The sequence below is a fragment of the Lepidochelys kempii genome, chromosome 7 (assembly GCF_965140285.1).
Source record: "Lepidochelys kempii isolate rLepKem1 chromosome 7, rLepKem1.hap1, whole genome shotgun sequence".
NCBI lineage: Eukaryota > Metazoa > Chordata > Testudines > Cheloniidae > Lepidochelys > Lepidochelys kempii.
In genome coordinates this window covers 45,918,642-45,933,563 of record NC_136386.1, presented here as the reverse complement: position 1 = coordinate 45,933,563, position 14,922 = coordinate 45,918,642, and the positions used below count along the sequence as shown (strand labels likewise).

At 42.8% G+C, this 14,922-nt stretch overlaps 1 protein-coding gene across 13 annotated transcripts in view; it reads right to left on the bottom strand.

The window, feature by feature from the left end:
• Positions 1-14,922, bottom strand: part of DOCK3 (dedicator of cytokinesis 3) — a 585,647-nt gene that overhangs the window by 16,402 nt on the left and 554,323 nt on the right. For 9 of the 13 annotated variants that reach the window (XM_073352483.2, XM_073352491.2, XM_073352484.2 and 6 more), the window contains 6 exons: positions 12,542-12,625; positions 10,690-10,806; positions 7,130-7,251; positions 5,155-5,290; positions 4,109-4,190; positions 1,584-1,736 (listed from right to left, as the gene is read on the bottom strand). In XM_073352483.2, the coding sequence (XP_073208584.1) occupies positions 1,584-1,736; positions 4,109-4,190; positions 5,155-5,290; positions 7,130-7,251; positions 10,690-10,806; positions 12,542-12,625 (694 nt within the window). The remainder of the gene's footprint in view (positions 1-1,583; positions 1,737-4,108; positions 4,191-5,154; positions 5,291-7,129; positions 7,252-10,689; positions 10,807-12,541; positions 12,626-14,922) is intronic. The other 4 variants (XM_073352492.2, XM_073352494.2, XM_073352493.2 and 1 more) reach the window with 1 other exon arrangement.

Below are 14,922 nucleotides of genomic sequence, written 5' to 3'. Positions count from 1 at the left end.
TAGGAAAGCAAAACTTGGTTTGTCAGGGCCTGGGGAGGCTTTTCATTTTACTCCAACATTTTTAACCAAATAAAATATTAAAATTGACACAAAAATATTGGTTTTAGCAATGCATATTCAATTAATTGAGGAATCTGTAAATTCCTGCTAAATCCTTCTTGATTTTCCCCTTGATTTTCCCACTTCTATTGGTATTTTGAAACAATTTGCTTCCAGCCCCAAACATGAACTTTTAGCTCTAATGAAGATTTTAATTTACTTCAAATGCCAAGTACAGAAGCTCTTTTACCATGCTGAGTAAGAACCTGGGACCTTTGCTCTCTAAGCCTGAGAAGAAGGCTGTTTGGAGGAAGCATTGAGAATGACTTGACAGCTCCCACAGCTAGTACTCAATATGAGCTGCCTTTAGAGTGTATTGAACATGCTCTACACCAACTTTAAAATGATTCCTTTTAAAACAACATTACATACCTCCTTATAGGACTCCCTGTTATAATTCCTGGTTAAGGAACCTTGGCTCATATCTTCTTTTAACCCCATTAGAATTAGAGCAGTGCCTGATCTGACTGATCTCAAGGGGAATGAATGCAAACTCAAAAATTCTCATTGATCTTGCCTACAACACAGTGCTGCTCTTTTGGTGGGCCTGGGACGTGGAGCTTCCCAATGGGTAAACAGGAAGTGCTTCACCAGGCTATGTTAGGGGTTGGGTCAGGCCGGGCAAAACCAGAGAGGAACATCCTCTTTAAATTGGCAAATAACAGTAATTTGTAATGTGTTTCTCTATCACTACTGCAAGCTAATGGAGTTCTTACTGTATCTTGATTACAACATTTCTTTATAAGATTCAACTCCCTGGATCCTGGCTGGAGGTGATGAGCATTATAACATCACTGTAAGGTTTGCTGTGTACTATTTAATCAGTTCTTTGTGGATAAGATCAGTATCAATCTATTTTCTTGATGACTATCTTCCTGCAAATGAAATGTTAAGTTAGTAATACATATTTCTATAACTTAGTTTACTTGGCTTATTGTTGAGTCTCAAACAACTGGTATTTTTCTCCTTCACTGAACAGTGCCACATTCTGGGAGTGGGGGATTAGCTCTCCCATCTCCAGGGCTGGGGGATTCAAATTCTAGTTGAACCCTAAGTGCAAGTGACTTGGATGGTCTCTTGGTCCCTGTGGAAATTAATCCACCTCACAAAGCCACCTCTCTGTTCAGACTGATGTTAGTAAACATGCTGCTGGACAGGACTGCAGCTAACGGGACAAGCTGGTGCAAGGATTAGGGAAATGGGATGCAGTTTTTCACTTCTAGGTTAAGATGTGAACCTAGAGATGAAAACTTTTAACAACTGATAAATACTAGAACTAGAAACAGAAGTAACCAATGTTCAACCTAGGACCAGAGGTGATAAGAACTGTTAAATCTGAGAAATGCTAGGTGGTCATGTGAAATGAGTTGATAGCCTTAGTACAGTTCCTGACTGATGCAGCATCTCAATTGGTAACTTTGTCGGCAGTCTCAGCAGAAAGGCCAAGGATTGAACGGGTCATGGAGACTGAACTATCCTCTCACCTCTAGAGGTGGTCCCTCCAGGACAGAGATGAGGCACATTGGTGGGGGCAGTGTGGGGAAGCTTGCACTGCTGCCGCCCGTGCTGTATCTGTTCTGTGGATAAATAGAGGGCTTCAGCCTCCAGTGTTGTCAATCCAGCACCTTTCACCAGCACTAAATTAAAAAGAATATAAATAAATATAAAAAGGATAGAGGTGCATTGGCAGAGCTGCATGTGAAGTTTGATCGTAATTTGCTCTAGCCAGTGCCATCACTCATTTTAACAAGCATCAAATTCCCCCAATTAAAAAAAACAAAAACAAACAAAAAAGTCAAACAAAGAAACCAAAGCCATGTTAATTTTAACACAGTGGAACTTTTATATAGTGAAGTTGTTTTTTCTGCTGAACAATTTCACTCTAAATGGAGCTTTCATAATAACCAGATTAGAAACTTGCAAATTGTGAAGTATGGAAAAGATCTAGGACTTTCATAATAATTCATTAGACTGTGGAGGTAAACACTTCTTTATGCCTAACTGAAAATGGACAAAACTGGCAGGGAAGAAATGTTTTATCTTGAACTTATCAAAATGTACTAGTAAGAATGGCAAGTAAAACAAAATAAAATAAATAATATCCAAAAATGTCCCTTCAAATAATACACTTTTAAAATCATAGAATCATAGAATATCAGGGTTGGAAGGGACCCCAGAAGGTCATCTAGTCCAACCCCCTGCTTGAAGCAGGACCAATTCCCAGTTAAATCATCCCAGCCAGGGCTTTGTCAAGCCTGACCTTAAAAACCTCTAAGGAAGGAGATTCTACCACCTCCCTAGGTAACGCATTCCAGTGTTTCACCACCCTCTTAGTGAAAAAGTTTTTCCTAATATTCAATCTAAACCTCTCCCACTGCAACTTGAAAATCACTGTTTCTCTTGCTGTTTTGTTATTTGTAGTCAGTAGAGTTATCTAGTTCTCATCTGTGGGAGGTGCTGTCGACTTAAGCATCAGCCAGACATCCTTTTATATTGTTCATCACTTTGGTTCCTAAGCAACAGCAGAGACCATAGCTGAAACCTGAAGGGGCAGTTGGTGATGCTGGGAAGTCAGACAGCTCAGAATGACTGGCAAAGCCTGGGGCTGTGAATACCAGATTTCTGAACTGGAAAATAGCTTGAAATGCTGCAAGCACCAGAATCTCACACTGTTCCCTCAAAAGATTCAGGCCTCATAGAACTAGCTGGGCAGGTTCATTTACAGAGCCTTCTTGACATGACAGGACCATATTCAGTTCCACCTTCCTTTCCCTGCTATGTCACCTTTATTCTAATTACTTTATTATTTGGTTGTCATTATTTTCCTCCAGCTCTTGATAATTAACAAAGCTATTTTTATTGACATAAGTAATCCCATTCCTCAGCTTTCTATTCACCTGATCCTTCTGCTAAATCATCCTGCTGCATTTCTGATATAGCAACAGACTGTGATTTATACTTCATTGTAGGATCATGCACAAAGACAGGCTGCACTGAGAAGAAAAAAGCTCTTATTCTAGTTAAGAAGAAACAAATTCTGCTCCCTCTTTTGTGTTTACAGAGACCACTGGCCACAGTGCAGCCAGTGGAATTCTTTTGTGTGGGGAAAAGGAACAAGATCTGAGCAAGTGGAGCCAAGCTCTACAGCCTGTACTATAGAGGCCTTCTGCATGAGCCTGTGGAGGGAGATGTAGTAGTGGCTGGGGTGGGGGCAGGTGGACATGCAACAGAGCTCCCACAAAAGGGGAAGGAAACAATCTGAATGGAGGTTACTAAAGCTCTGAGGCTGCAGTAGCAGACATGGAGTGACTCCACTGCAGTTCTGAGGCCTGGGGAAAAGGGGATTCACTGCACTAAGCGTAGTTACCCTAAGAGGTAAAGGAAAACAAAACATTAAGAGGTAAAGTATTTTGTGTTTTTTTTCTTCTTGTCTTCAAGTATGATCCAGCATGAAAGTTCTCTTTTAATTCTGGTATCTCTCATTCCAAGCCCTTCAACCTTCATTGTATACATGAATGTTAACCCATCTCACAACTTCTTTAGAATGGCCTAATTTCCTTAAAGACACAAGACTGAACTTTGCCTTTTCCTGATGTTCCACTTCTTGCAAGTATTGTAACAAATAACTATTTACAGCCTTCAGCAGATTGTTTGCCATAGGGCAGTATGGCATCCTTTCCCTTACAGTGTCTGTGATGCAAGTGGTTGGCTCAATTGTGTGGAAGCACATTCAAAACCATTACATAATTAAACTGCCTGAAGTCAGCAAGTACCAAAGATATACACTCCACCAAATTTTGTTGAAAAGATGACTGAGACCACTTTGGCGGTTACACAAAACATTTCAGAAGAAGTCACTGTTGAAAAAACAATCCCTAATTCCAAAAGTAAAATAGTAAAATTACTGTATATTTCAAGCATCTCAGCAGCACAATCTATAAACTGATAGGACAAGAGTCAGGGCCATTTGGGTTCCTGAACTCTTCACTCAAAGTCTCTCCATTCTTACCTCGTGCACTGGGAGGGGCAGAGTTAATCATCTGCGATGGTGCAGAGTGGGTAGAACTCAGGCTTGAAGTGGAAGGACTGGCCTGGGATGAGGATAAAACAGAGATGTTGGTGACTGAGCCTTGGTACGTGGAGTTAGGGTAAACAAGCTGCAGGAGGCAGAGAAATCAGCAAGACAGAAAACTGAGCAGACTGGTGCATTATATATTCACCTGCCTCAGATCATCAAATGTGTAGGGAATATGACCTCTGTCTAGGAAATAGTTACAATAAAACTCACTATTAACACTGTACAGTCATTGGGCTGTGGGACCCATTTCGGCCTCTCAGATTGATTGTCATGGATTGAAAGAGACATTACTTAGTAAGATAAGCATCTCAATAAGAAAAACTAACTATTCTGCTCACTAGGTGATAACACACCCCTTATAAAGATGACCTTTACTTTGCTCTGTTCTTAGGCTGCACTAGGAACTTTTAATTTACACCTATAGAAAACCTGGATTTGTGCTGGAAATGGCCCAACTTGATGATCACTTTAGATAAGCTATTACCAGCAGGACAGTGGGGTGGGAGGGGGTATTGTTTCATGGTCTCTGTGTGTATATAATGTCTACTGCAATTTCCACGGTATGCATCCGATGAAGTGAGCTGTAGCTCACGAAAGCTCATGCTCAAATAAATTGGTTAGTCTCTAAGGTGCCACAAGTACTCCTTTTCTTTTTGCAAAGACAGACTAACACAGCTGTTACTCTGAAACCCATAGAAGAGTTAATCATATTTACCTTAGAAAGAAATCACTGGGAGCAATCTTTGCCTCCATGGCATTTCTATCAATCTTTAGGAGATACTGATCTCTACACCAGGTCAGACTCCATGGGATTACTGCTATATCTTTTCAATTCATAGCTATAGATAAATCTAAGACAGAAGAGGTCTAAGTATGGCTATTGTACATGTAAATAATTATTGTCCTAAGTACAGCCTATGGGGCATGTTCAATTATATTCCTAGCAATAGGTCCTTGATGTTGTATGGCAGCTATACCTGCATGTGGTACATGTCCTCAGCGGTTTCCCCTACAGAACTGTCTGTTAGGACAACCAGGTTTCCTGTTTCACTAGAAGTATGGGAGGAAAGAGAGGATGACGAGTGTCGGACTGAACCCAGCAAGTTCAATGGGCTAAAACAAATATGGAGACAGAGGAAAAACAGGGTGCAAAGGTTAGACAATATTCTTTTCCAAATCTTAGTTTTAAGTAGTGAGGCCTGATCTTCAAAGGTGCTGAATACCTGCAAGTCCCAGAGACTTTTGTGTTGAAAACCTTTGAAAAATCAGGCCATAAATGCTTACGCAAATATGCCCATCCCTTACATTTTCATGGCAAATGCAATAAGAAACCAATACTATTACATTTCAGTTACATACACATTGACAATATAAAACAAGGTCATTCAAACTTCAATCTGGGGCCAAGCTGGCATCCTTCCAGGAAGCTGAGTGCTACACCTAATTTGCCTCAAACAGAGCAGACTGAAACCACTCTCATTTTTAATGCTGAGATGCAACCTGTGGAGACAGCTCCCAGGAATGTTTCATTGAGCTGCAGCAGAGGTTACTCAGATCAAGATGGAGCATTTCCTGTGTAGTCTGTAGTCTCCTTGGTTGACACATATGTATTAGAATTGAAGGCAACTGCAGCTGAATGTAGAACTCTATGGCCCAAATGGCCTGCAGGCTGCACTTTGATCTCTCATGATGTAAAATTACGTTGATATATTCCTCTCTTACTCTGAATCACACACACAATATACACAGTAGAATCTTGCTAAATCACACCGACAACATGGAAGCTCTTTACAAGTTGATGACTTTTGAGAAAAGTGCCATCACTTTGACTGAGTGGCAGACTGTGGAATTCTACCACACAATTTAACTTCTTGGATTTACGCACCTGAGAGTGAGTTGCTGCACCCTGTTCTACTGAAAAAAGCTTTAAAATCAGCTACATGGTCTAACTCTTCAAAAGGAAAAAGCAGAGAATAGCAACTAAGACTTCACAACTCCTGTACCATTTTTGTGTTTGTTGTTCTGTCTTGTGAGGCGATAACTCTTTTCAACTAACAGCACATTTTATAGAGGCTAAAAATATTTGTTTGTATCCTGAAGTCCTGCTATCATCAGTGCTAGGGTTGGCGTTAGGAATGGGTGCTCAGTCTGAATCAGAATCAAGAAGTTCAGATGCTTATCTAAACCTTATAAGCCTCTTAAATCTGAAAATTGGCCTGTGTTATTTTATACCATTCTGATCTAATACCTTGAAAGCTTCTCTTATTGTATTTTGATTCTAGTCTAGGCTGGAAATCAGAATTGTAAACACAACAATCTGAACATCTTTAGAATCTTAAACAAAGATTCAGTTTGAGTTCAATTCCAAAAATAAGCAACAAGACTTTTTTTTTTTGGTTGTCAAAATATGTGTTTTATTTAACCTGAGCAGGCTGCCAATCCCTCATTTACATGTCAGAAATATTAAAAGTTTGGACTTTCAAAGTCATCGTGAATTTTGGGCTATAAGAAAAATCTAAGTGACAGTTAAGGATATTTTATCTGTTTGTATAAACATTGCGGTGGAGTCGCTACATGTCAGCTTCCAGCTAACAAGCGCTTAAGATCTCTATTAAATCCCTGGCTTCTCAGTGCAACACAGCTTCCAACCTAGACATGAGAGGGAACAGATGGCTTCACTTCAAAGCTTTCCAGTGATGACTCTGAATCAAACATCAGTGGTCATTGCAGACAAACAAAAGGGACACTTTTCTACAAAGGCTGATGTTATTGCCTCCACAGTACTTCTAGCCACCTATGAGGCTAGGCTTATTTGGGCCCATAAACTTTATTAAAATCCCTCTCTGCCCTTCCATGGAGTTTTGAGAACTCATGCCAGCACAGGATGGTACATTTAGAACTTTCTGCTTAAACTGTTAGAAATTCTAGAGATTACAGCAGAAAAACAGGTACCTGTGTCGATGCACCAGCTTGATGCTCTCTGGACTCATAGGGCTGTGTGACACAAGAACACTGCTGCGTGGGGTGCTGCTACCAGAACAGGCTGGACTCAACTTATCCAAACCAGGCAACTCCTACATAGGAAACACAAAATCACGTATTTACTTCAGAAATTTTGGGCTTGATCATGGGAAAAGGGAAATAAGCTTTCCCTTTTCATCAAAAGTGATACATCTGTGACTATGTTCTTCACAGAGCTATTATGGTTTTGCAATTAGCCCAAGAGCTTTCAGACCCCTTCACTCCCAACCTAATTAGCTTGATACCAACAATTCCCAGGCACCACCTCAACAATTTGCTGGAAGTTTAGGCATACAATGGACCAGATTGTGACTGCCTTCATTTTTAATATGAAGATATGGCATGCAGAGAATACAAATACCAGCATGTAGTGTGGCCCAGCCACTTGTACAAAGATGGGGAACTGCAGGTTGGGAGCTGTAGTCTATGGGGACCACATCTCCATATTAAAGGTGGGCCATATTGTAGAATTCTGGAGGCCTCATTTGTGGCCATCCTCACATAGCACTTAGAAAATGTGGATTTGCCTTTCAGCATATAACGTTAAATGCTACCATATGTAATTCAAAATGTTTTCTTAAATCTTTGAAAGCTGCCCCTTCTTTGTTTTTTTAAAATGTTTATGAAGGAGTCAAGGTATCTGTGAAAATGACACTGTACTGTGAATAGATAAGTGGTCTGCCATTTCTTAAGATCCATTTGACCCAAACACCTCAAGAAGCTGTCCCAAAGCACTGAAGAATAAAACAGCATAAAGGGTCAAGTCGACATCACTCTTAGTGATAGTGGAGTCTATGGCTCCTCTATGATGTCTGACAACATTAACAACAATCTGAGAAGCAGAGAAATTTAGACTTGTCTTGGGTTCATTGACTCTGCACGAACCACTGATTAAAAAAACCCCACAACATTAACCAGACAGTCAGCACTTACCAAGACACTAATGATTGTTCTATGACTGTTCTATTTCTCCTCTCCTCTTCCCTCCCCCCCCAACAGGTGTTGTCTTTTCAGTGATGTGCCTCAGGATACTGAGGATTAGGGTGGGATGTAGAGGGGATAAATTGGCCATAGGGAGGAGATGACCATGAAACTACTATGAGATCAGATTTCTTCAAACAGAACAGGAGCAGTCTTCTAAATGAGCTTTATCTTACACAGCGTTAACCTTTCTAATTCTGAGTGTTTGGTTCCACAGCTGCAGCCAAATCTTGAGACACTAGTAACTGAGAGGCAGCACAGTGCGCTTTTTGTATAATTAACTTCTTATTAAGCTTTCAAACAAATTGGCATGAAAAAGCTTCTGATCACACAACTCTTCTGAGTGACAACACATAAGCATCTCATACCTATTTATTATGTGCTATTGAATCATAGAATCATAGAATATCAGGGTTGGAAGGGACCTCAGGAGGTCATCTAGTCCAATCCCCTGCTCAAAGCAGGACCAACTAAATCATCCCAGCCAGGGATTTGTCAAGCCTGACCTTAAAAACCTCTAAGAAAGGAGATTCCACCACCTCCCTAGGTAACCCATTCCAGAACTTCACCACCCTCCTCGTGAAAAAGTTTTTCCTAATATCCAAACCTAAACCTCCCCCACAGCAACTTGAGACCATTACTCCTCGTTCTGTCATCTGCTACCACTGAGAACAGTCTAGATCCATCCTCTTTGGAACCCCCTTTCAGGTACTTGAAAGCAGCTATCAAATCCCCCCTCATTCTTCTCTTCTGCAGACTAAACAATCCCAGTTCCCTAAGCCTCTCCTCATAACTCATGTGTTCCAGTCCCCTAATCATTTTTGTTACCCTCCGCTGGACTCTTTCCAATTTTTCCACATCCTTCTTGCCCAGCCATTCAGTCCCTAGTCTGTAGCAGTGCACGAGATTCTTCCGTCCTAAGTGCAGGTCTCTGCACTTGTTTTTGTTGAACCTCATCAGATTTCTTTTGGCCCAATCCTCTCATTTGTCTAGGTCCCTCTGTATCCTATCCCTACCCTCCAGCTATCTACCACTCCTCCCAGTTTAGTGTCATCCGCAAACTTGCTGAGGGTGCAGTCCACGCCATCCTCCAGATCATTAACAAAGATATTGAACAAAACCGGCCCCAGGACCGACCCTTGGGGCACTCCACTTGATACCAGCTGCCAACTAGACATGGAGCCATTGATCACTACCCGTTGAGCCCTACGATCTAGCCAGCTTTCTATCCACCTTATAGTCCATTCATCCAGCCCATACTTCTTTAACTTGCTGGCAGAGTATTGTGGGAGACCATATCAAAAGCTTTGCTAAAGTCAAGGAATAACACGTCCACTGCTTTGAAGCTAACTTTTGGTCTCTATCTTCTTAAATAACCATGGATTCCTTTGCTAGTGAATTTTAAGAAGTGATAATTACATGCAATGGACATGTCTCCCCTCACTAAGGACAGCTGAGTAGTAAATGTGCTAACAAAGTAATGACTTCAGGAGCAGTTCCAAGAGTCAAGCTCTTTTTAAATCTTCCAACAAAACTAAATGCAAATCAACTCATGTACACTTGGTTAAACAACACACTAAACAGGCCCCACTATTTCAACACTGGAGATTAACCCTGAAATTTCCTAAAGCACATTTTAAGTGGAAGGCCCTATTTGTTCTTTCTATTGTTGTAGAATAAAACACACATAAAATATGATGCATATATGTGAAACTGTGACTGCCAATTATCTACTCTGAGCAAATTTCTATGGAGGTAAAAACATCAGCAGCTGTTGGTGCCCTGTTTACATTAGCTCTCCCACCATTGCAGCACTGGACTAATGATAGGACTTGTCAGGCTAAAAAGCCTACAGGAGATAAGGGCATTCTGACTATGGGACTGATCCTCTGCCTTCTACTTCTGTCCTTGTCTGGTGAGAAGACTTCCATCCCCCAGTGCACGGAGCAGGAAAGGACTTCTCCCACAAAAGATGACTAGAAGGCATATCCCATCAACATCCTGGTCTGCAGAGCTAATTGCTGAGTATGATCTGCCAACCAGGGAATGTGTCCAGCCCCGCATCTGGGTGGCACCTATGCTGCATTCAACAGGTTGCAACAGGATGGTTGTTTTGTGAGATGGGCAACTAGTACTGTCTAGTCATCTTTCTCCCCACCCCTGGCACAGCACCCCATGATAAGGGCAAATTTTTGCCCTACGTTATGTAAGACAGTGTGAGTATTCAGCTTCACAGACCTTCTCCCACATCACCAGTGATATAAATTACAGGAGAGGGACCTTGAAAAATCCCAGGGACTGTATTAAGGGCTCAGTTTGCAAATCTTTTTGGGCTTTAATTTTTGCACTGGAAACAAGGTTTCTTGTAAGAGTTAGACAATCCCATAGGTTTAATATACACTACTTTTGTCCAGTTCCTGTGTGCATCTCATTGCAACTGAATTAATTTTTAGCATGGCTCTGAACTACTGACAACGACCCGGAAGTGGTGGTGGGGGTGATTAGCTTACATGGTACAGACTAGATCGCATCATTTGGAACTGATCAATCAGTTTCTTATGTAGAGGACGCATCTCTGGATGTACAAATTTCTCATGTACTGCCAGACCCACTCCAAGAACATGGACCTATTAAAAAAAAAAAGGAATTATAACATCATGAATCAAGAACATCTTCATTCAGCCTAGAAGACACTACATAATTTGTCCTCTAGTTTGGTCAGCGAGTGAGAGAGATCTGTAAAAGAGTCTCTTGTTCATTTGCAAGATTGCTGAAAATTAGTAAACATAAGAAAGCTGACAAGTATGTGTTTAACATACATTTTAAGTGTGAGACAACCACGTTTGTGACATGTTGGATTTACAGTTGCAAGAGAGAACAGTAAAAAATGACAAAATTGATTCACTCTGCAGACAGTGTTGAGTCCTCACTCAGTTAGTTCTTTGTGACACAGGAAATTCCCTTTGTCCATATCTTCACATAATGTCAGATAAGGGATCAAAGTTGCTAATGGAGATTTGTAGGGGGATTTTCTACAATTAATCTGAATAGTGGCAAAGCTGCAATGTACACTATTAACTGTCGGCTCTCTATTGCTCATTATTTATTCATAAAGGTCCCATTTTTAAAGGTCATGAATATAATAGTGAGTAGCATTATATAAACTCTCAGATGAGAGAGCACAGTAATACTTAATAATAATACTTAGCATTTATATAGTTTACATCATGTACAAGTAATATCTAATTGATCCTCACGACTCCCCCTGAGAATTGGTAAAATAAGCATTATCCTTATTTTGCAGATGGAAAATCTGAGATACACACAGGGATTAAATGACCCTCAAAGTCCATGCTACCTCTGCTGAATAATCCCCAAAACTCCATTCAGACTTGGACAGACTTTTTGAATATAGCTTAAGAATGACCATACCAGGTCAGACCAATGGTGTATCTAGCCTAGTACCGTGTCTTCCAACAGTGGCCAATGCCAGATGCTTCAGAGGTTATGAACAGAATAGGGCAATCACTGACTGATCCAACCCCTGTTGTCCACTCCCAGCTGCTGGCAGTTAGAGGCTTAGGATACCCAGAGCATGGGGTTGCATCCCAGACCATCTCGGCTAATAGCCATTGATGGACTTATCCTCCATGAGCTTATTTAATTATTTTTTGAACCCTTCACAACATCCCCTGGCAATGAGTTCCACAGGTGGATTGTTCATTGTGTGAAGAAGTACTTCCTTTTGTATGCTTTTAATTTGCTGCTTATTAATTTCATTTGGTGACCCCCTAGTTCTTGTGTTATGGGAGGGGATAAATATTTTGCCAATCATTAATTTAACAGTGACATGATTTTTCTTTCTCATCACATCACTGATTTACAACCTATCTGGTGAGATTTTATATGTTTGTGCAAGTGAGACACTGAGAACACTGGACAGAGTCAGGGATAGTGCAAGTAGGCTCTGTATATGCTTTCCCACATGGCTCTGCAAACATATTTCAGTTATGATCTGTACCACCCTTACTATGTCTATCCTGAGACTCCACTGAGAAGAAGTTGCTAACTATCCTAAAATGATGAGTAGTTTTGTAATGTAGAAAGACATCCATTGCTTAATAAAAGGAGAAGCCATACTCATTTAATTTGTTATTTAAATTAGGCTTCAACTCAGGTGAAAGGCTAGTGCATTATTAATTCATTGGCCTTCTCACTTCCCTATGCTTTAAATACACTGCAAAGTTCCTGTGTTTCTTTGCTTCTGAATGAATTATTTAGCTCTGGGTTTGCAAAGTGATTGCTGAGGAATCCACACACTATCACAGCATTCTTCCTTCATTGTTAAAAGCACAGCAGTACCTGTTCCTGCATGAGCTCCTTGAGCTGTGTGATTTTTTCTGCATCTCCAGGGTGCTTGGTGATATAATCTTTATCAAAAAAGGCCTGTGGGAAAAAGACAAATCATCTCCTTATTAGGAAACAATTTATTATGTCCAGTGATGAGCTGTCAAAATCTTAACAACTGGTTCCCTATAAAAAGTTCTGATTTAAGGGATGTGCCCCAGTATGTATTTTTTGTACCAACAGGGTTACCATACGTCCGTATTTACGTATACGTAAATTTTAAAAATTCCTCCCGGACAGTGATTTAAGAACCAAAAAGCCTGACCTGTCTGGGAAAATACGGATGTATGTTAACCCTGCCTAAAGTTCTTTTCTAAAAAGATGGGCCTGAACTAGAAATGAGCTCTGTTTCCCAAGTGTGGGTCCCTGCCACTCCCTGGGGGTGTGCTAGGGTGACCAGATGTCCCGATTTTATAGGGACAGTCCCGATTTTGGGGTCTTTTTCTTATATAGGTTGCTATTACCCCCCACCCCCTGTCCTGATTTTTCACACTTGCTGTCTGGTCATGCACATGTGTGGGTCCCAGCTGCTCCCTGCCCCCCTCATTGAAGCAGGTGTGAAGGGTTACTGCCCTGGGAACTGCAGGGCTCCAGCGGACGTGAGGCCAGCTGCAGACAAGGGCGTGGGGCAGGGCTAGCTGGAGGCAGGGGGTGCAGGGCTGGCTGTGGACAGGGCAGGGGGTGCGGAGCTGGCTGGAGACGGGAGGGTGTGGGGTTGGCTGGAGACAGGGCAGGGGCTGACTGGAGGTAGGGGCTGGCTGCAGGCAGGGCAGGGGGGTGCAGGGCTGGCTGGAGACAGGGGCTGGCTGCGGGCAGGGCAGGGAGTGCAGCAGGGGCTGGCTGCAGGCAGGGGGTGCAGGGGTGGCTGGAGACAGGGGCTGGTACGGGCAGGGCAGAGGGTGCTGGGGTGGCTGGAGGCAGGGCAGGGGGTGCGGGGGTGCCTGGAGACAGAGGCTGGCTGTGGGCAGGGCAGGGGCTGGCTGCAGGCAGGGGGTGTGGGGGTGGCTGGAGACGGGTGGCTGGAGGCAGGGCAGGGGGTGGCTGGAGGCAGGGAGTGCGGGGGTGGCTGGAGATGGGGGCTGGCTGCAGGCAGGGCAGGGGGTGCGGCAGGGGCTGGCTGCGGGCAGGGCGTGCGGGGCTGGCTGCGGGCAGGGTGGTGGGTGCTCATGGGGAGAGTGGCTAGGAGCAGCCCAAGCAGCAGGACGCAGCCCAGGCCCGGCAGAGCAGCCGGGGACCACCAGGCAGCAGCGGGAGCACCAGGGCCAGGGGAGCAGCAGCAGCAACAGGGCTCATGCCTAAGGCCAGGCGGCAGCCCACATGGCTCCCACAGCGCAGCTCCCCTGGCAGCCGGAGGAGGAATTACATCACTTCCCGGCCGGAGCCCATCAAAGCCTCAGCGCCCCCTGCAGGGAAGCGGTTTAACAACCGGTTCTAAAACTGCTTCAAAATTTAACAACCGGTTCACGCGAACCGGTGCGAACCGGCTCCAGCTCACCACTGATTATGTCCATATGTCAAAGAGGGAGAAAAGAAGGAACAGAAATCCTAGGGGACCCAAGTACACTTAGCAAACTGAAAATTCCATTTAACTGATCTTTTCTAGTATTTTGGGACCTAGATGAAGCTACAGTACCACAATTTTAGCTGCCTAGAAAATTCTGCTCCTCAGTTAGTCAAAGGGATCACTATTGAGTAGCATAAGGTATTCTCTCCCAGCCCCAAAGGATCATGAATCTAATCAAATCTCCCCACATGACAGTGCAGAGCACTGTCATTAAGCCCATTACTTGAATTTTATATAGCTTCTTTCATTTAAGTATCTCAAGAAACTGTAGGAAATAAGTGACTAAAGGAGTAAATAATGTAAGGGATGAAGAGCTTTTTCTGTGCTTCTCTGCAGGGCACACACAACCCAAAAATGTGGACCAGCATCATCATTTTTCAGTATGTGTCCCTGTAGCTCCCTTTTGCAACATACATCTTTAACTAACTCCTGGCGAAGGAAGCAGAACATTAGGTCCCCTTAGGACTAAGACTATACTGGACACTGTCTGGCAAAGACAACTCTTTGGAAGTGCCAGCCAGCAACTTTCCCTCAGCAGGAACCTCATCACATTCAGTCTCCATCAGCACAGAGAGCGAGTCCCACTGCCTGCTTTGGAAAACGTGTTTACAGTATAGCAGTACATGAACTGCCTGCTTCACTATTGTACATGCAAGATCAGCTGTGCCGTGTCAATCAGAATTTACACTTGAGAAGCTGCGTTTTCAACTGTGCCATCTAAACAGGACATCCAGAACCCATATCTGGACATTCATATCAACACTTAGCTACA